A 21,611-nucleotide genomic window follows, 5' to 3' on the forward strand; every position below is an offset into this window, starting at 1 on the left:
CCTCACACGCCAGCCTGGCTCGCACATGCGTGTGCACCGCCTGGGACATGGGCAGGACCCACGTGTGCACGGCCTCACACGCCAGCCTGGCTCACACATGCGTGTGCACCGCCTGGGACATGGGCAGGACCCACGTGTGCACGGCCTCACACGCCAGCCTGGCTCGCACATGCGTGTGCACCGCCTGGGACATGGGCATGGCCCATGGGCATGGGTGTGCATGGCCTTACATGCCAGCCTGGCTCGCACATGCGTGTGCACCACCCCAGACATGGGCGCAGGCCAGGCATGATGAGCCCTAACACACGTGCAGTTAGCACACGTGTGCAGCACTGGCACATGCATGTGAGCCTGCACGCGAGCTCACACGCGGGCTCCCCCCGAGCCACCGAGTTGCCCAAGCCCCCGCAGCGTGCACAAGCGTCGCACGAGCCCCTGCAATGTGCACAAGACTCCGCAACGTGCACGAGCGTCGCACGAGCCCCCGCTCGGGGCACAGACCTGAGCTTTGCACAAACTCCGACCTTTGCACGACTCCCCCAAAGCTTTGCACAAGTCCCTGACCTTTGCACAACCCCCCTCAGCCTCGCACGAGGCCCCTGCTCCGTGCACAGTCCCCGAGCTTTGCACAAGTCCCCGAGCTTCACACAACACCCGCCACGTGCAACACCCAGCTCCCGGCCGCGCACGCGGCCCGGCCCCCTCGCACGCGCGGCGCGGGCTCACCTTCCACGGGGAGCTCCTCTGCGGGGACGGCAGCGGGCGAGAGAGAGGAGGGGGCGGTTAGTGAGCGGGGGGGGGACTCGTGCAAGGCCGCGTGCAAGGCCCCGCGCTCGGCACGCCGACTCGGCCCCGCGACCTTGGGCCGCCCTTGGGGGACGTGCGAGGGAGCAAGGGGGTCGTGCAAGGCAGGCGCTTGCACGAGGCCCGCGTGCCACGCGCACGTGCAGAGGGGTTTGCACACCCCATAGCGTGGCCCTGGAGGATTTGCACGCCCCACAGCACGGCCCAGAGGGTTTTGCACGGCACAGAAGGGTTTGCACGGCCCAGAGGGGTTTGCACACCCCATAGCATGACCCAGTGAGGTTTGCACGGCACAGAGGGTTTTGCACACCCCATAGCACATCCCAGTGTGGTTTGCACAGCCCAGAGAGGTTTGCACGGCCCACAGCACATCCCAGTGAGGTTTGCACGGCACAGAGGGGTTTGCACACCCCATAGCACATCCCAGTGAGGTTTGCACGGCTCAGCGGGGTTTGCACACCCCGCAGCACAGCCCAGTGAGGTTTGCACGGCCCAGTGGGGTTTGCACGGCCCAGTGGGGTTTGCACGGCCCACAGCACATCCCAGTGTGGTTTGCACGGCACAGAGGGGTTTGCACGGCCCACAGCACAGCCCAGTGAGGTTTGCACGGCCCGGTGGGGTTTGCACGGCCCATAGCACATCCCAGTGAGGTTTGCACAGCCCAGTGTGGTTTGCACGGCCCATAGCACATCCCAGTGAGGTTTGCACGGCTCAGCAGGGTTTGCACGCCCCACAGCACATCCCAGTGAGGTTTGCACGGCCCGGTGAGGTTTGCACGGCCCATAGCACATCCCAGTGAGGTTTGCACAGCCCAGTGTGGTTTGCACGGCCCATAGCACATCCCAGTGAGGTTTGCACGGCTCAGCAGGGTTTGCACGCCCCACAGCACAGCCCAGTGATGTTTGCACGGCCCAGTGAGGTTTGCACGCCCCACAGCACATCCCAGTGTGGTTTGCACGGCACAGAGGGGTTTGCACGGCCCGGTGGGGTTTGCACAGCCCACAGCACATCCCTGGAGGATTTGCACAGCTTAGAGCGGTTTGCACACCCTGTTGCACATCCCAGTGAGGTCTGCACAGCCCATTGCACGTCCCAGAATCTGCACGGTGCAGAGGGGTGGCACACCGTGTTGCACACCGTGTTGCACATCCCAACAGAACTTGCACAGCCCGGAGGGATTTGCACACCCTGTTGCACAGCCCAGCCGGGTTTGCACGGCCCGGTGGGGCTTGCACACCCTGCAAAATGCCTCCGAGGGGTTTGCATGGCCTGTAGCACATCCTGCTGGGGTTTGCACACCCGGGGGAGTGTGCACACTTCTCCAGGGCTCGCACACCCCATAGTGCGCCCCAGCAGGCTCTGCACACCCCATAGCACATCCCAGCAGGGTTTGCACACCCCTGGGGTGCTTGCACACCCCATAGCCCACCCCAGGGGCGTTTGCACACTCCGTGGCGGTTTGCACACCCCGCAGCACGTCCCTGTGGGGTTTGCATGTGCCGGGGGTGGGGGGGTTGCACGCCCCATAGCATATCCCTGGGGGGTTTGCACACCCACAGGAGGATTTGCACGCCCCACAGCCCATCCCCATGGGGTTTGCAGGTCCCCAGGGGTTTTGCACACCCCCGGGGGGTTTTGCACGCCCCGTTGCACGCCCACAGGGCCCTCCCCTCCCCCGCACCGTGTCCCCCCCCCTCCCCAGGGCCTCAAGGACGCGGCGGCCGCGGCGCGGAGGAAAAACATCCCGGCGGCGACGCGCCCCGGCAACCGTTGCCAGGGAGACAGGCGGACCGGCCGTCTCCATGGCAACCCGCCCCGGTTGCCAGGGCGCCGCCGTCACCCCGGCAACGGGTCAGCCCTCCCCGGCGTCGCCCTGGCAACAGGCCCGCAAGGATGCTGTCGCCGTGGCAACGGCGCTGGGTTGTCACGGCAGTGCCGGGGGGGGCTGGGGGGGGGGAGTCGTGCGAGGGGACGTCTCGCATGGGGCCAGGCGGGGCCCAGGCGTCCGGGAGGGGCCCAGGCGTCCGGGAGGGGCCCAGGCGCCCCTCGCGCCTCTCCCCAAGGCTCCCCCCACCCCCACCCCACTGTCCTGCACCAGCACGTGCAAGGGCACCGGGTCGTGCAAGGGCACTGGGACGTGCAAGGGCACGTGCAAGGGCACGGCGCCGTGCAAGGGGAGGCAAGGACACGCCGAGGCGCGAGGGCACGCGGACGTGCAAGAGCCCAAGGACAGGCAAGGGCACACGCACGTGCGAAGGCACCAGGGCCAGCAAGGGCACGCAAGGGCAGGAGGGTGTGCAAAGGCACGAGGACGTGCAAGGCCACGCGAAAGCGCAGCCACGTCACAGCCCGCCGGGCTCCGTGCTGGTGCAAGGTGCCCGTGCAAGGTCCCCGGGGCACGGCACCCGTGCAAGTCCCTATGCCCGTGCAAGTCCCCCCGCGCGTGCAAGGCCCTCGGTGCAACACCCCACGCCCGCCCAGCGCCCCTCTGCTGGTGCAACACCCCGGTGCACGGCAGCCGTGCTGGTGCACGGCCCCCGGTGCAACGCCTCCGTGCCCGTGCAAAGCCCCTCGCGCCTGTGCAAAGCCCCCTGTGACCATGCAATGACCCCCACACACACGTGCAAAGGCCCCAGTGGCCGTGCAACACCCCTGGTGCCCGTGCATAGCCCCCAGCACCCGTGCAAAGCCCGCAGCACCCATGCGTCGCCCCTCATGACTGTGCATCACCCCCGACACCCGTTCATGCCCCCCCGAACCTGTGCACGGCCTGCAGTGCTTGTGCACGGCCCCTCACACCCGTGCACGGCCCCCGCGGTGCCTGTGCATCGCCCCTCACACCCGTGCACGGCCCCTCGCACCCGTGCACGGCCCCTCACACCCGTGCACGGCCCACGGTGCCTGTGCACGGCCCCTCGCACCCGTGCAGGGCCCCTCACACCCGTGCACGGCCCGCGGTGCCTGTGCATCGCCCCTCACACCCGTGCACGGCCCCTCACACCCGTGCACGGCCCGCGGTGCCTGTGCATCGCCCCTCACACCCGTGCACGGCCCCTCACACCCGTGCACGGCCCGCGGTGCCTGTGCATCCCCCTCACACCCGTGCACGGCCCCTCACACCCGTGCACGGCCCGCGGTGCCTGTGCATCCCCCTCACACCCGTGCACGGCCCCTCACACCCATGCACGGCCCGCGGTGCCTGTGCATGGCCCCTCACACCCGTGCACGGCCCCTCACACCCGTGCACGGCCCGCGGTGCCTGTGCATCGCCCCTCGCACCCGTGCACGGCCCCTCGCACCCGTGCACGGCCCACGGTGCCTGTGCATCGCCCCTCGCACCCGTGCACGGCCCCTCGCACCCGTGCACGGCCCGCGGTGCCTGTGCATCGCCCCTCACACCCGTGCACGGCCCCTCACACCCGTGCACAGCCCGCGGTGCCTGTGCATCACCCCTCACACCCGTGCACGGCCCCTCGCACCCGTGCACGGCCCGCGGTGCCTGTGCATCGCCCCTCACACCCGTGCACGGCCCCTCGCACCCGTGCACGGCCCGCGGTGCCTGTGCATCGCCCCTCACACCCGTGCACGGTCCCTCACACCCGTGCACGGCCCACGGTGCCTGTGCATCGCCCCTCACACCCGTGCACGGCCCCTCGCACCCGTGCACGGCCCACGGTGCCTGTGCATCGCCCCTCACACCCGTGCACGGCCCCTCGCACCCGTGCACGGCCCGCGGTGCCTGTGCATCGCCCCTCACACCCGTGCACGGCCCCTCACACCCGTGCACGGCCCGCGGTGCCTGTGCATCGCCCCTCGCACCCGTGCACGGCCCCTCACACCCGTGCACGGCCCGCGGTGCCTGTGCATCGCCCCTCACACCCGTGCACGGCCCCTCGCACCCGTGCACGGCCCCTCACACCCGTGCACGGCCCGCGGTGCCTGTGCATGGCCCCTCACACCCGTGCACGGCCCCTCACACCCGTGCACGGCCCAAAGTGCCTGTGCATCCCCCTCACACCCGTGCACGGCCCCTCACACCCGTGCACGGCCCGCGGTGCCTGTGCATCGCCCCTCACACCCGTGCACGGCCCCTCACACCCATGCACGGCCCGCGGTGCCTGTGCATTGCCCCTCACACCCGTGCACGGCCCCTCACACCCGTGCACGGCCCGCGGTGCCTGTGCATCGCCCCTCACACCCGTGCACGGCCCCTCACACCCGTGCACGGCCCGCGGTGCCTGTGCATCGCCCCTCACACCCGTGCACGGCCCCTCACACCCGTGCACGGTCCCTCACACCCGTGCACGGCCCACGGTGCCTGTGCATCGTCCCTCACACCCGTGCACGGCCCCTCACACCCGTGCACGGCCCGCGGTGCCTGTGCATCGCCCCTCGCACCCGTGCACGGCCCCTCACACCCGTGCACGGCCCGCGGTGCCTGTGCATGGCCCCTCACACCCGTGCACGGCCCCTCACACCCGTGCACGGCCCGCGGTGCCTGTGCATGGCCCCTCACACCTGTGCACGGCCCCTCACACCCGTGCACGGCCCGCGGTGCCTGTGCATCGCCCCTCGCACCCGTGCACGGCCCCTCACACCCGTGCACGGCCCGCGGTGCCTGTGCATGGCCCCTCACACCCGTGCACGGCCCCTCACACCCGTGCACGGCCCGCGGTGCCTGTGCATCGCCCCTCGCACCCGTGCACGGCCCCTCGCACCCGTGCACGGCCCGCGGTGCCTGTGCATCGCCCCTCACACCCGTGCATGGCCCCTCACACCCGTGCACGGCCCGCGGTGCCTGTGCATCACCCCTCACACCCGTGCACGGCCCCTCGCACCCGTGCACGGCCCGAAGTGCCTGTGCATCGCCCCTCGCACCCGTGCACGGCCCGAAGTGCCTGTGCATCCCCCTCACACCCGTGCACGGCCCCTCACACCCGTGCACGGCCCGCGGTGCCTGTGCATTGCCCCTCACACCCGTGCACGGCCCCTCACACCCGTGCACGGCCCGCGGTGCCTGTGCATGGCCCCTCACACCTGTGCACGGCCCCTCACACCCGTGCACGGCCCGCGGTGCCTGTGCATCGCCCCTCGCACCCGTGCACGGCCCCTCACACCCGTGCACGGCCCGCGGTGCCTGTGCATGGCCCCTCACACCCGTGCACGGCCCCTCACACCCGTGCACGGCCCGCGGTGCCTGTGCATCGCCCCTCGCACCCGTGCACGGCCCCTCGCACCCGTGCACGGCCCGCGGTGCCTGTGCATCGCCCCTCACACCCGTGCACGGCCCCTCACACCCGTGCACGGCCCGCGGTGCCTGTGCATCACCCCTCACACCCGTGCACGGCCCCTCGCACCCGTGCACGGCCCCTCACACCCGTGCACGGCCCACGGTGCCTGTGCATCACCCCTCACACCCGTGCACGGCCCCTCACACCCGTGCACGGCCCCTCACACCCGTGCACGGCCCGCGGTGCCTGTGCATCACCCCTCACACCCGTGCACGGCCCCTCACACCCGTGCACGGCCCCTCGCACCCGTGCACGGCCCACGGTGCCTGTGCATCACCCCTCACACCCGTGCACGGCCCCTCACACCCGTGCACGGCCCCTCGCACCCGTGCACGGCCCACGGTGCCTGTGCATCACCCCTCACACCCGTGCACGGCCCCTCAGACCCGTGCACGGCCCCTCGCACCCGTGCACGGCCCACGGTGCCTGTGCATCACCCCTCGCACCCGTGCACGGCCCACGGTGCCTGTGCATCACCCCTCACACCCGTGCACGGCCCCGCACACCCGTGCACGGCCCCCCGCGCCGGCGCGCCCGGCCCCCGCGGCGCCTCACCTTGCTCGCAGAAGGGCCCGCGGTAGCCGGTGCCGGCGCAGTCGCAGTGGGGCCGGCCGTGGCGCGGGGCGCAGCGGCCGCCGTGGGCGCAGGGCGGGCGGCGGGCGCAGGCGTCGGCGGCGCCGTCGGTGCCGTCGGCGCCGGTGCCGGCGTCGGTGCCGGGGCGCACGCCGCGGGCGCCCAGCAGCGCGGCCGGCGCGTCGCCCAGCCGCAGGTCGGCGAGCCAGCCGCGGAACGGCGCCTCGTACTTGACGGTGCTGAGCGTGAGCGCCGAGAGGCGCACGTCCGGCGGGATGCCGCCCACGAAGAGGTCCGAGGCCACGGCCATGTGCGGGCGGCGGGAGCGCACGGCGCCCGCCCGCGCCTCCCCGTCCACGGCCAGCGCCGCCCGCCGCGCCTCCCGCGTCACCTGCACCGCGTGCCAGCGCCCGTCGCTCACCGCCGTGGCCGGCTGCAGCGTGGCCGGCTCGGCGCAGGCGATGCCGAAGCGCAGCCGCAGCCGCCCCTCGGCCACCAGCAGCTCCAGGAAGTCGCAGTCGCCGCCGTCGTCCTGGTAGAGCAGCAGCGCCCGCGTCACGTTCGTCTTGAGGCTGAAGCTCAGGCGCCCGCCGGCGCCCGGCGCCCAGCGCCCGTAGCGCGCCCACTGCCCCGGCGCCCCGGCGAACTCCAGCGCCGAGCCGCCCGCCCCCGGCGCCAGCAGCGTCCCCAGCGCCAGCAGCGCCAGCCCCAGCCGCGGCGCCCAGCCGCCCCCGGCCGGCCCCCGACGCTCCGGCGGGCCCCGGCCCGAGCGTCCCGCCGCGCCCCGGGCCGCCCCGCGGGCCCGCACGCCCACGGGGCCCTGCTGCGTCTCCGTAGCTTGGTCCATCTCGGTGCCCTGGTGCACCTTGGGGGCTCGGTTGGTCACGGGGGCTTGGTGGACCTCCATAGCTTGGTCCATCTCGGTGCCCTGGTGCACCTTGGGGGCCCGGTTGGTCACAGAGGCTTGGTGGACCTCCATAGCTTGGTCTATCTTGGCACCTTGTTGCACCTTGGGGGCTCGGTTGGTCACAGAGGCTTGGTGGACCTCCATAGCTTGGTCTATCTCGGTGCCCTGGTGCACCTTGGGGGCTCGGTTGGTCACGGAGGCTTGGTGGACCTCCATAGCTTGGTCCATCTTGGCACCTTGGTGCACCTTGGGGGCTCGGTTGGTCACGGGGGCTTGGTGGACCTCCATAGCTTGGTCTATCTCAGTGCCTTGGTGCACCTTGGGGGCTCGGTTGGTCACAGAGGCTTGGTGGACCTCCATAGCTTGGTCTATCTCAGTGCCCTGGTGCACCTTGGGGGCTCGGTTGGTCACGGAGGCTTGGTGGACCTCCATAGCTTGGTCCATCTTGGCACCTTGGTGCACCTTGGGGGCTCGGTTGGTCACGGGGGCTTGGTGGACCTCCATAGCTTGGTCTATCTCAGTGCCCTGGTGCACCTTGGGGGCTCGGTTGGTCACGGAGGCTTGGTGGACCTCCATAGCTTGGTCCATCTTTGCGCCTTGGTGCACCTCGGGGGCCTGGTTGGTCACAGAGGCTTGGTGGACCTCCATAGCTTGGTCCATCTTTGCGCCTTGGTGCACCTCGGGGGCTCGGTTGGTCACAGAGGCTTGGTGGACCTCCGTAGCTTGGTCCATCTCGGTGCCCTGGTGCACCTCAGGGGCTCGGTTGGTCACAGAGGCTTGGTGGACCTCCATAGCTTGGTCTATCTCGGCGCCTTGGTGCACCTCGGGGGCTCGGTTGGTCACAGAGGCTTGGTGGACCTCCATAGCTTGGTCTATCTTGGCGCCTTGGTGCACCTTGGGGGCTCGGTTGGTCACGGAGGCTTGGTGGACCTCCATAGCTTGGTCTATCTCGGCGCCTTGGTGCACCTCGGGGGCTCGGTTGGTCACAGAGGCTTGGTGGACCTCCGTAGCTTGGTCCATCTCGGTGCCCTGGTGCACCTCGGGGGCTCGGTTGGTCACAGAGGCTTGGTGGACCTCCGTAGCTTGGTCCATCTCGGTGCCCTGGTGCACCTCGGGGGCTCGGTTGGTCACAGAGGCTTGGTGGACCTCCATAGCTTGGTCTATCTTGGCGCCTTGGTGCACCTCGGGGGCTCGGTTGGTCACGGAGTCTTGGTGCACCTTGGCATCTAGACGGGCTACAGAAGCTTTGTTGGCCACGGAGCCTGGAGGGGCCTCCATATCTTGGTGAATCTTGGCTTCTAGATGGGCCACAAAGGCTCGGTTGGTCACGGAGTCTTGGTGGACCTCCAAGTCTTGGTGCGCTTTAGTGTCCGGGCAGCGCGCGGGGGTCCGGCTGCTCACGGAGCTTTGGCGGACCTCCGTGTCTTGGCGCGCCTTTGCGCCTCGGCGCACCTCGGAGGCTCGGTCGGCCGCGGGGCCTTGGCGGTCCTTCACGCCTCGGCGGGCGCAGGAGCCTTGGTGGAGCGCGGGGCCCGGACGGGCCGCGGGGGCTCGCTCGGCCGCCGAGTCCCGGGGGTCTGGAGGGGCCGCGGAGGTCAGCGTGGCCCGGCGGGCTCCGGCGCCTCGGCGGGCCTCCACGTCGGGCCGGGCCGGGGGGTCTCGGCCGGCCGCGGCGCCCCGGGGCCCCTCGGCGTCCGCACGTGCCATGGGGTCCCACCAGCCCGGCGCCGCTACAGCATGGCCGGGGGGCGGCGGGACCTGCCGGGAGAGCGAGCGTCGGCGCGCGCCGGGGCCCAGGCGTCCGGGGGGCCCAGGCGTCCGGGCGTCTTGGGGGGCCCGGGCGTCCGGGGGGCCCGGGCGTCCGGGCGTCTTGGGGGGCCTGGGCGTGTCCGGGCATCTTGGGGGGCCCAGGCGTCCGGGGGGCCCGGGCGTCTTGGGGGGCCCAGGCGTCCGGGCCCTGCCCTGATGACCCCAAACCAAAGCTGGGGGGGGGGGAGAGGAGAAGGAGAGGGCCCCTCCCCCACCACCTCGTTACCGGTCCCAGTTAATTAACAGTGATTGGCGGGGGGGGGGGGTTGGATGCCGGTCACCGCGGTAACGGGGTGCCGGGATATGGCATTATGCAAATGAGCCCCCAGGTTATTTATAGCCCGGCCTCGTTGGCACCCCTCATTGGGTAACGGGGCTCGTTAACATGCGCCGCATAATTAGCCAATCAGGGTAAAAACTGCTGCACCTGCAGGGGGGAGCGGGACTGAGAGCGCCGACCCCCTCCCCCCCACCCCCCGGGGGCCCAGGCGTCCGGGGGGGCTGCACCACCCCGGGGGCCCAGGCGTCCGGGGAGGGGATATAACCCCCCCCCAGGGGCCCAGGCGTCTGGGAGGGATAACTAACCCCCCCCCCAACCAGGGGCCCAGGCGTCCGGGGGGGTATCAACCCCCACACCCCCAGGGGCCCAGGCGTCCGGGGGGGGGTATCAAACCAGCCCCCCCCCCGAGGGGCCCAGGCGTCTGGGGGGCTCCACCACCCTGGGGGCCCAGGAGTCCGGGCAGTCTCCAGCCCCCCACCGTGAGGGCCCAGGTGTCCTCGGCGCCCTTCCCCTGCTGCCCCCCCCCTTTCCGAGTCAGAGTTAATTAACTATCGATTTCCACCTCGGGGGGGGGGGTGGGGGGGGGCCGGACGCCTGGGCCCCTGGGTGCAAAGGAGGGCGGCAGTGGAAGCCCCCCGGACGCCTGGGCCCTTGGGTGTGTGTTGGGGGGGGGGCGGGTGCAGGGGCCCTCGGACGCCTGGGCCCCCTGATGGGGGGGCTGCAGGGTGTCTCAGGGCCCCGGACGCCTGGGCCCCTTGGGGGGGGGGACGCGCAGAGCCCTTCACCCAGCAGCGGTTAATGAAAGCTGCTGTCACGGCTGAGCGGGACAGACCCGCCCCTCCCCCTCCCCGGGGGCCCAGGCGTCCGGGCGCCCCCCCCCACGCTCTCCGGGGCCCAGGCGTCCGGGCGCCCCCCCCCCCCAACGCTCCCTGGGGGCCCAGGCGTCCGGGCACCCCCCTCGGGACCCCGGCGTCCGGGGTCCCTCCCCCGTCGCCACCCGCCATCACCCCGGGTGGTACCCGGACGCCTGGGCCCCTCGGTGGCGGGGGGCACCTGGACCCTCCCCGTCTCCCCAGGGCACCTGAAGGTCACCGGGAAGGAAAAGGCGGGGGGGGGGTGGGAGGGGGGCAGGGAGGACCCAGGCGTCCGGGTCACCCCTCCCCCCCAGCAGGGGCCCAGGCGTCCGGGCACCCTACGGCAGGGTCAAAGATTGGGGGGGGTGGGCGGGGGGGCACTAATTAAAGCCAGTTTGGCCCCAAACCTCGTTAGTTCTCTGCCAACGAGCACCCAGGAGCCAGCGCCCAGCGGCAGGGCGGGTCCCGGACGCCTGGGCCCCCAGCCGGGGGGGGGGGGGTGTCCCGGACGCCTGGGCCCCCCAGCTGGGGCGGAGGGGGTGTCCCGGATGCCTGGGCCCCCAGCCGGGGGGAGGGGGGGGAGCTCCCGGACGCCTGGGCCCCTGGCTGGGGGGGGAGCTCCCGGACACCTGGGCCCCCAGCCGGGTCTAGGGTGCCCCGGACGCCTGGGCCCCCGGCTGGGCGGGGGTGGGGGGCTCCCGGACGCCTGGGCCCCCGGCCCACTACGGTGCCTCGGTTTCCCCTGCGGGGCCCCGCTGCCCTCTTGCGCACGGCACATGCGTGTGCCCGCACACGTGTGGGTGGGCGTGCAACCGTGCACACACGCATAGCGCCATGCGCACACGCAGCCTGGCACGCGCACACACGGCTGTGCACACGCGGCCCTGCACTTGCACACGCGCCACTGTGAACACGCAGCCGCGCACGTGACCGTGCGCACACGCACATGCAAATGCCCATGTGCCCGAGTCTTGCACACTCCCTCGTGGGTCCCTGCACACACCCCTATGCACACCCGTCCGTGTCTGCACACACAGCCCTGCACACGCTTATAGACACATATGCACACGCAGAGCCACGCACACTTCCACACAGGTGCCACCGTGCACGCACACTTGTGCACACACACTTGTGCACACTTTCAGCCCTGCACCCACTTACTCACACACACCCTAGGCATGCAGAGCCCCTATGCGCACACACATCCTGCACACACGCGTGCACCCTTGTGCCCTGCACCTGCAGTCCTGCACACACACGTGTGTGCACCCTCCCCGCAAACACACACAACTGTGCACACACGCACCCCGTGCAAGCACACTCTGCCCTGCACATGTGCACACATACCCAGTGCGCACACACATCCTTGCACACCCACAACTGCACCCTGCACACATGCACACAGCTGTGAACACACACAGTACATGCACATGTCCATACACACGCAGCTTTGCACATGCACATGTCCATGCACACACCTGCTGTGCACAACCCCCTGTGCACGCACACACCCCCTCATGCACACATCTACACCCCCCATGCACACACACTTCCTGTGCACGCACACATATCCCCATGCACACACACTCCCATGCACGCGCACCCTGTGCATGCACATGTCCTGCACACGCACCCCCTGTGCACACACACACCCTCATGCACACGCACCCCCATGCATGCACACATCTACACACACCCCCCATGCACGCACACTTTCTGTGCATGCATGCACACATCCATGCACACACACCCCTCATGCATGCACACGTCCATGTTCGCACACTTCCTGTGCACGCACACATACCCCCAGGCACACACATGTCCATGCACACACCCCGTGCACGCACACACACCCTCATGCACACGCACCCCCCCATGCACGCACACTTCCTGTGCACGCACACATACCCCCATGCACGCACACGTCCATACACACCCCCCGTGCATGCACACACAGCCCGGCAGCTCCACACACACGCACACACACACGCACACACGCACACACGCACACACGCACACACGCCCCCCCCACCCGCAGCACCGCGCAGCCTGCGCCACGCTGCACACGCACGTGCACGTGCACACGCAGCCCCGGTGCACACGTGGGCGCCGCCGCACCCGACACCCCCGGCCGGCCGGGGACCCCCCCCCCCCCCACGGCGCGCGGTGGCCGGCGCACGCTCGGGGTGCACACGCGTGTGTGTCTCACGCCGGCCCCCGGGCTGCACCCGGGGCCGGGGTGGGGCTGGGGCTGGGACGCCCCCCCCCCCCGCCGAGCCTGCGCTGCACCGCAGCCCCTGTGCAATGGGGCAGGATGCGGCCCCTGGACCCCCCCTCCAGCAATGCGGGGGGTCCCCAGCCCCCCGGACCACTGCAACGGGGCAGGATGCAGCCCCTGGACCACCCCAGCAATGCAAGGGGTCCCCAGCCCCCCCCGGACCATTGCAATGGGGCAGGATATGGCCCCCGGACCCCCCCTCAGCAATGCAGGGGGTCCCCAACCCCCCCGGACCATTGCAATGGGGCAGGATATGGCCCCCGGACCCCCCCCAGCAATGCAGTGGGTCCCCAGCCCCCAGGACGATTGCAATGGAGCAGGATGTGGCCCCTGGACCATTGCAATGGGGCAGGATGCAGCCCCCAGACCCCCCCCCCCGGCAATGCACAGTGTCCCCAGCGCCCTGGACTATTGCAATGGGGCAGCATGCGGCCCCCAGAGCCTCCCCCCGGCAATGCAGGGGGTCCCCAGCCCCCCGGACCATTGCAATGGGGCAGGATATGGCCCCCAGATCCCTTCCCCGGCAATGCAGGGGGTCCCCAGCCCCCCGGACCATTCAACGGGGCAGGATGCAGCCCCGAACCCCCCCCCCGGCCGGCAATGCAGGGGGTCCCCAGCCCCCTGGACCATTGCAACGGGGCAGGATGCAGCCCCGAACCCCCCCCCCCCGGCAATGCAGGGGGTCCCCAGCCCCCTGGACCATTGCAATGGGGCAGGATGCGGCCTCAGCCTCCGTGACCCCACCCAGTCCTGTTCCCCCCGGCTCCCCGGTGCCCCCCAGCACCCACCCCACCCCCCTGCTCCTCCTGCAGCTCCGGTGCCCCCCGCCCTGCACCCCCAGCCCTGGGACCCCCCACCCCGCACCCCCCAGCTCTGCACCCCCAGCCCTGGGACCCCCCACCCTGCACCCCCCAGCTCTGCACCCCCCGCCCTGCACCCCAGTTCTGCACCCCCCAGTTCTGCACCCCCCAGCTCTGCACCCCCCCGCCCTGCACCCCCAGCCCTGGGACCCCCCACCCTGCATCCCCGCCCTGCACCCCCAGCTCTGCACCCCCAGCCCTGGGACCCCCCACCCTGCACCCCCGCCCTGTACCCCCCAGGTCTGCACCCCCCTGGCCTGCACCCCCCAGCTATGCACCCCCCAGCTCTGCACCCCCATCCTGCACCCTGCACCCTGCACCCCGATCCTGCCCCCCATCCTGCACCCCGATCCTGCATCCCCCGTCCTGCACCCCCACCCTGCACCCCCATCCCTGGGACCCCCACCCTGCACCCCGATCCTGCCCCCCATTCCTGCACCCCGATCCTGCACCCCGATCCTGCCCCCCATCCTGCCCCCCCATCCTGCACCCCGATCCTGCACCCTCTATCCCTGCGACCCCCACCCTGCACCCCGATCCTGCCCCCCATCCTGCACCCCGATCCTGCACCCCCCGTCCCTGCGACCCCCACCCTGCACCCCGATCCTGCCCCCCCATCCTGCCCCCCCATCCTGCACCCCGATCCTGCACCCTCCGTCCCTGCGACCCCCACCCTGCACCCCGATCCTGCCCCCCCATCCTGCCCCCCCATCCTGCACCCCGATCCTGCACCCCCCGTCCCTGCGACCCCCCCCCGCCCCATCCTGCCCCCCCCCCGCACCCTCCCGGTGCCGCCGCCGCCGCCGGTACCTGCTGCCGAGGCGCCGGCGGCCGCGTCCGTCCTGCCTGCGCGTGCGCGTGCGCGTGCGCGTGCGCGTGCGCGTGCGCGTGCCCGAGCCCCTGCGCGTGCCCGAGCCCCCGCGCGAGCCCGAGCCCCTGCGCGAGCCCCTGCGCGTGCGCGTGCGCAGCGCCGGCCGCCGCCACCCGGGCACGCGCACGCGCGGGGACCGCGCACAGAGCGTGCGCACGCTCCGCTCGGGCACGCGCACCGCCCCGGCCCCGCTGCGCACGCGGCTCGCACGAGCGCGGCTCGCACACGCGGGCACGGCTCGCACACGTGGGCACGGCTTACACACGCAGGCACAGCTCGCACACATGGGCACAACTCGCACGAGCACGGCTTGCACACGCGGGCACAGCTCACACACGTGGGCACAGCTCGCACGAGCACGGCTCGCACACGCAGGCACAGCTCGCACACGCGGGCACAGCTCGCACATGCGGTCACAGCTCGCACGAGCACGGCTTGCACACGCAGGCACGGCTCGCACACGCGGGCACAGCTCGCACGAGCACGGCTTGCACACGCAGGCACGGCTCGCACACGGCTCGCACATGGCTCGCACGAGCACGCGGCTCCCCCGGGCACCCCGCAGCCGCCCCACGGCCGCCCACCAGCCCCCTGAGCTGCCCCACAAGACACTGCAGAGACCCCATAGAGACCCCACGGAGACCCCCACAGCCCCACGCAGACCCCATAGGGACCCCACGGAGACCCCCACGGCCCCACGCAGACCCCATAGGGACCCCACGGAGACCCCATAGGGACCCCACGGAGACCCCCACGGCCCCACGCAGACCCCATAGAGACCCCACGGAGACCCCCACGGCCCCACGCAGACCTCCACTGCCCCACGCAGACCCCATAGGGACCCCACGGAGACCCCCACGGCCCCACGCAGACCTCCACTGCCCCACGCAGACCCCATAGGGACCCCACGGAGACCCCCACGGCCCCACGCAGACCTCCACTGCCCCACGCAGACCCCATAGGGACCCCACGGAGACCCCACGGCCCCACGCAGACCTCCACTGCCCCACGCAAACCACATAGGGACCCCACGGAGACCCCCACGGCCCCACGCAGACCTCCACTGCCCCACGCAGACCCCATAGGGACCCCACGGAGACCCCCACGGCCCCACGCAGACCTCCACTGCCCCACACAGACCCCATAGGGACCCCACGGAGACCCCACGGCCCCACGCAGACCTCCACTGCCCCACGCAGACCACATAGGGACCCCACGGAAACCCCCACGGCCCCACGCAGACCTCCACTGCCCCACGCAGACCCCATAGGGACCCCACAGAAACCCCCACGGCCCACGCAGACCTCCACTGCCCCACGCAGACCCCATAGGGACCCCACGGAACCCCCGCGGCCCCACGCAGACCCCCACGGCCCTACGGAGACCCCATAGGGACCCCACGGAGACCCCCACGGCCCCACGCAGACCTCCACTGCCCCACGCAGACCCCATAGGGACCCCACGGAGACCCCCACGGCCCCACGCAGACCCCCACGGCCCCACGGAGACCCCCACAGCCCCCCCCCCCCCCCCCCCCCCCCACGGAGACCCCGTAGGGACCCCCCACTGCCCGACAGACCCCATAGGGACGCCATGGAGACCCCCACTGCCCCACGCAGACCCCATAGGGACCCCCACAGAGACCCCCACGGCCCCACACAGACCCCCACAGCCCCACGGAGACCCCGTAGGGACCCCCCACTGCCCGACAGACCCCATAGGGACGCCATGGAGACCCCCACTGCCCCGTGCAGACCTATGGGTGTCCCATGGAGACCCCCCACTGCCCCACAGACCCCATAGGGACCCCACAGAGACCCCCACTACCCCACGGAGACCCCATAGGTATCCCATGGAGACCCTCACTGCCCCATGGACCCCATAGGGACACCACAAATACCCCCACTGCCCCACAGAGACCCTCACTGCCCCATGGAGACCCCCCACAGACCCTACAGGGACCCCACGGAGACCTCCACTGCCCCACAGACCCCACGGAGACCCCCACAGCCCCATGGGGACCCACAGGTGCCCCATAAAGACCCCCACGGAGACCCCCCCCACTGCCCCACAGACCCATGGGTGCCCCGCGGAGAGCCCAGCCCCCCCCCGGGGGGCCCAGGCGTCCGGCCCCCCCTCCCATGCAGGCTGCCGTGAGCAGATGGACACACGGACACACGGTTTATTCTCCCTGCTCAGGGCACAGGACAAGCAGCCCCCCCCTCCCCCCCCCCCGCATAGGGGGCCCAGGCGTCCGGGGCCCCCAGGTCCAGCGGGGTCACGAAGAGCCGGAGACCGAGAGACCCTGGGAGAGAGGGAGAGGTGGGGGGGGGCAGGAGGACCCAGGCGTCCGAGCCCCCCCCTCGCTCCAGGGGCCCAGGCGTCCGAGCCCCCCCCTCGCTCCAGGGGGCCCAGGGGTCTGGGCCCCCCCCCCGCCCCGCTCCAGGGGCCCAGGCGTCCGGGCCGTTACCTAGAGGTGGATGTCGAAGACGCCGTCCTCCAGCTGCTGCAGGTCCTCGGGGGGCTCTGCGGGGACAGGGCCCCGCTCAGCCCCCGCCCGGACGCCTGGGCCCCCGGGGGGGGGGGCTGCCTGGACGCCTGGGTCCCTCCCTGTGGCTGGGGGTGGGGGGGGATCCCTGGGCTGGCAGGGTCGGGGTTCCGGACGCCGGGGCCCCTGGGCGGGGGGGGTCGGTGTTCCCGGATGCCGGGGCCCCTGGGCGGGGGGGTCGGGGTTCCCGGACGCCAGGGCCCCTGGGCAGGGGGGGTCGGTGTTCCCGACACCGGGGCCCCTGGGCGGGGGGGTCGGGGTTCCTGGACGCCGGGGCCCCTGGGCGGGGGGGTCGGGGTTCCCGGACGCCGGGGCCCCTGGGCGGGGGGGGTCAGGGTTCCCGGACGCCGGGGCCCACCTGGGGGGCGCAGCGAGAGCCGCCGCGGCCGGGGCAGGGAGAGGCTGAAGGCGCGGCGGGGGGGGCGCGGGGGGGCCTCGGCGGCGACGCTCTGGGCCCGGCGCCGGCACTCGACCTCGAGCCGCTCGTGGCAGCGCTCGTGGCACCTCACGCCGCAGGCTGCCGCCGAGGCAGCACCCGCTGCGCCCACTGCACCCGCTGCACCCGCTGCACCCACTGCGCCCCCCACTGCACCCACTGCGCCCCCCCACTGAACCCACTGCAACCCCCCACTGCACCCACTGCGCCCCCCGCACTGCACCCACTGCGCCCCCCACTGCACCCACTGCGCCCCCCCACTGAACCCACTGCAACCCCCCACTGCACCCACTGCGCCCCCCGCACTGCACCCACTGCGCCCCCCACTGCACCCACTGCCCCCGCTGCACCCCCCCACTGCACCCACTGCACCCCCCACTGCACCCACTGCACCCGCTGCACCCACTGCACCCCCCACTGCACCCATTGCACCCCCCCACTGCACCCGCTGCACCCACTGCAACCCCCCACTGCACCCACTGCGCCCCCCACTGCAACCCCCCACTGCACCCACTGCGCCCCCCACTGCACCCACTGCACCCCCCACTGCAACCCCCCACTGCACCCGCTGCACCCACTGCGCCCCCCCACTGCACCCACTGCACCCCCCACTGCACCCCCCACTGCACCCACTGCACCCCCCACTGCACCCACTGCACCCACTGCACCCCCCCCACTGCACCCGCTGCACCCCCCACTGCACCCACTGCACCCGCTGCACCCGCTGCGCCCGCTGCACCCCCCACTGCACCCACTGCGCCCGCTGCACCCGCTGCACCCCCGCACTGCAACCCCCTGCTGCACCTCCCCACTGCACCCACTGCACCCCCCCGCTGCACCTGCTGCACCCCCCCAATGCACCTGCTGCACCCCCCGCTGCACCCGCTGCACCTGCTGCACCCCTCCACTGCACCCACTGCACCTCCCACTGCACCCACTGTACATCCCCACTGCAACCCCCACTGCAACCTCCCACTGCACCCGCCGCACCCGCCCACTGCACCCCCCTCACGTCCCGTCGCACCCCCCACTGCACCCATTGCACCCCCACAGCACCCCAGCAGCCCCATAGCACCCATTGCACCCCCTGCACCCCCGTAGTACCCCCTGCACCCCCCACAGCCCCCCCACAGCCTCCCCCAGCCCCCCCCGCTGCAGCCCCCCGCACTCACCCCGGCACTTGAGCCCCTGCTTGTAGATGCCCAGGATCTGGGGGGGGAGGGCGGCCTCGCACGGGGACACTCGTGCAAGAGGGATGTGTGCAACGCCCGCGCTGCGGCACCCGTGCGAGGCCCCGTGCGAGGCCCCGTGCAAGGCTCGTGTGCAAAGAGCGCCCAGCAGCCCCCGTGCGGGACACGCTCGTGTGAGACGGGCGAGCTCCGGGACCCGTGCGAGGCCCCGTGCGAGGCTTACACATGTGGAGAGCGTGCAACGACCTCCGAGCAGCCCCCCGGCGCCCTCGAAGCGGTGGGGGGGGCGTGCGCGGGCGTGCGTGGGCGTGCGTGGGTGTGCACAGGCGTGCGTGGGTGTGCGCGGGCGTGCAGGGCGGCGCTCACCAGGCTGCGGAAGTGGCGGCAGGCGGCCGGGCGCAGCCCCCCGGCGCCCTCAAAGCGGTGGGGGGGCGTGCGTGGGTGTGCGTGGGCGTGCGTGGGTGTGCGTGGGTGTGCACAGGCGTGCGTGGGTGTGCGCGGGCGTGCAAGGCGGCGCTCACCAGGCTGCGGCGGTGGCGGCAGGCGGCCGGGCGCAGCCCCCCCGGCGCCCTCGAAGCGGTGGGGGGGCGTGCGTGGGCGTGCGTGGGCGTGCGTGGGTGTGCACAGGCGTGCGTGGGTGTGCGCGGGCGTGCAAGGCGGCGCTCACCAGGCTGCGGCAGTGGCGGCAGGCGGCCGGGCGCAGCCCCCCGGCGCCCTCGAAGCGGTGGGGGGGCGTGCGCGGGTGTGCGTGGGCGTGCGTGGGTGTGTGTGGGCATGCGTGGGTGTGCACAGGCGTGCGTGGGTGTGCGCGGGCGTGCAAGGCGGCGCTCACCAGGCTGCGGCAGTGGCGGCAGGCGGCCGGGCGCAGCCCCCGGCGCCCTCGAAGCGGTGGGGGGGCGTGCGGATGGGCGTGCGTGGTGTGCACAGGCGTGCGTGGGTGTGCGCGGGCGTGCAAGGCGGCGCTCACCAGGCTGCGGCAGTGGCGGCAGGCGGCCGGGCGCAGCCCCCCGGCGCCCTCGAAGCGGTGGGGGGGCGTGCGTGGGTGTGCGTGGGCGTGCGTGGGTGTGCACAGGCGTGCGTGGGTGTGCGCGGGCGTGCAAGGCGGCGCTCACCAGGCTGCGGCAGTGGCGGCAGGCGGCCGGGCGCAGCCCCCCGGCGCCCTCGAAGCGGTGGGGGGGCGTGCGTGGGTGTGCGTGGGCGTGCGTGGGTGTGCACAGGCGTGCGTGGGTGTGCGCGGGCGTGCAAGGCGGCGCTCACCAGGCTGCGGCAGTGGCGGCAGGCGGCCGGGCGCAGCCCCCCGGCGCCCTCGAAGCGGTGGGGGGGCCCCGGCGGCCCCCCGGCGCCCTGCAGGAAGTAGCGCAGCATTTCCTCCCGGCTGATGCTGCCGTCCCTGGGGGGGGGGGGGCGGGGGGGGCGGGGTCACGCCCGGACGCCTGGGCCCCTCAGTGCCCCGTGGGGGGGGGGGTCACGCCCGGACGCCTGGGCCCCTCCGTGCCCTGGGGGGTGGGGGGGGGGGGGGAAGGAGGTGCCCCCCTGGTGCCCACCCCGGACCCCCCCCCCCCGGTACCCCCCTTGCCCCCCCCTCAGTGCCAACCCCAGTGACCCCCCCCACGTCCCCCCCCCAATGTCTCCCCCCCCCGCCCCCCTTGTCCCCCACCCCAGGGTGCCCCCCCGGTGCCCCCCCCCCCGGTGCCCCCCCCGGTGCCACCGCCGGCCACCCCCCAGACCCGCCCCCCGGTTGCCCCCCCCCCCGCTTCACCCGGCCCTCTGCGGTGCCAGTCCGGCCCCCCCCCCCGGCCCCCCCCGGTGCCCCCCCCGCCCCCACGGGCCCCCCACTGCCCCCCTCCGGTGCCCCTCCGGCCCCCCCCCCCCGGCCCCCGTTGTCCCCCCCAACCCCTCACCCCGGCCCCCTCGGTGCCCCCCCCGGTGCCCCCCCGGCCCCCCGCGCCCCCCCGTGTCCCCCCCAACCCCTCACCCCGGCCCCCCACGGTGCCCCCCCCGGTGCCCCCCCGGCCCCCCCCGCGCCCCCGGTGTCCCCCCCAACCCCTCACCCCGGCCCCCCCCGGTGCCCCCCCCGGTGCCCCCCCGGCCCCCCCCGCGCCCCCGATGTCCCCCCAACCCCTCACCCCGGCGCCCCCGGCCCCCCCGCGCCCCCCCGTGTCCCCCCCAACCCCTCACCCCGGCCCCCCGGCCCCCACCCCGGCCCCCCCCGGTCCCCCCCCAGCCCCTCACCCCGGCCCCCCGGCCCCCCCGGTGCCCCCCTGGCCCCCCGCGCCCCCCCGTGTCCCCCCAACCCCTCACCCCGGCCCCCCGGCCCCCCCGGTGCCCCCCCCGGTGCCCCCCCGGCCCCCCCGGCCCCCCCGTGTCCCCCCCAACCCCTCACCCCGGCCCCCGGCCCCCCCGGTGCCCCCCCCGGTGCCCCCCCGGCCCCCCCCGCGCCCCCCCGTGTCCCCCCCAACCCCTCACCCGGCCCCCCGGCCCCCCCGGTGCCCCACCCGGTGCCCCCCCGGCCCCCCCGCGCCTCCCCGTGTCCCCCCCCAACCCCTCACCCCGGCCCCCCGGCCCCCCCCCGGTGCCCCCCCCGGCCCCCCCGGCCCCCCCGTGTCCCCCCCAACCCCTCACCCCGGCCCCCCCGGCCCCCCCGCGCCCCCCGTGTCCCCCCCAACCCCTCACCCCGGCCCCCCGGCCCCCCCCGCCCCCCCGCGCACCGGTCGGCGTCGATCTCGGCGAAGGGCCGCACGTGCGGGAAGTTGCTGCGCACGGACTCGAACTCGGCGCGCGAGATGCGGCCGTCGCCGTCCACGTCGAACGCCCCGAACACCGACTGCCGGACCCACGGCCGGCCCCACGGCGTCACCCCACGGCCGGACCCACGGCCGGGCCCGTGGGGCCCGGCCGTGGGTGCGGCCG

The 21,611-nt window shown here is 73.2% G+C and overlaps 2 protein-coding genes across 2 annotated transcripts in view; both read right to left on the reverse strand.

Moving 5' to 3' along the window:
* Positions 1 to 19,514, reverse strand: part of LOC134154238 (uncharacterized) — a gene marked incomplete at its 3' end in the record, with an annotated part of 40,159 nt that extends 20,645 nt beyond the window's left edge. The window contains 10 exon segments of the mRNA XM_062600955.1: positions 727 to 744; positions 6,651 to 9,152; positions 15,233 to 15,248; positions 15,250 to 15,343; positions 16,524 to 16,675; positions 16,732 to 16,832; positions 16,998 to 17,053; positions 17,434 to 17,592; positions 18,684 to 18,720; positions 19,369 to 19,514. Of these exon segments, the coding sequence (XP_062456939.1) occupies positions 727 to 744; positions 6,651 to 9,152; positions 15,233 to 15,248; positions 15,250 to 15,343; positions 16,524 to 16,675; positions 16,732 to 16,832; positions 16,998 to 17,053; positions 17,434 to 17,592; positions 18,684 to 18,720; positions 19,369 to 19,477 (3,244 nt within the window).
* A 119-nt stretch (positions 19,515 to 19,633) lies between these two features.
* LOC134154239 (uncharacterized) lies at positions 19,634 to 21,540 on the reverse strand. The gene is made up of 2 exons (XM_062600956.1): positions 21,410 to 21,540; positions 19,634 to 20,091 (listed from the first exon to the last, which is right to left on the reverse strand). Exon 2 carries the CDS (start codon positions 20,064 to 20,066, stop codon positions 19,665 to 19,667), a length of 402 nt encoding a protein of 133 aa, XP_062456940.1. The 5' UTR covers positions 20,067 to 20,091; positions 21,410 to 21,540; the 3' UTR covers positions 19,634 to 19,664.
* Positions 21,541 to 21,611: the final 71 nt, after the last annotated feature.

The sequence above is a fragment of the Rhea pennata genome, unplaced genomic scaffold, assembly GCF_028389875.1.
Source record: "Rhea pennata isolate bPtePen1 unplaced genomic scaffold, bPtePen1.pri scaffold_177, whole genome shotgun sequence".
Lineage (NCBI taxonomy): Eukaryota > Metazoa > Chordata > Aves > Rheiformes > Rheidae > Rhea > Rhea pennata.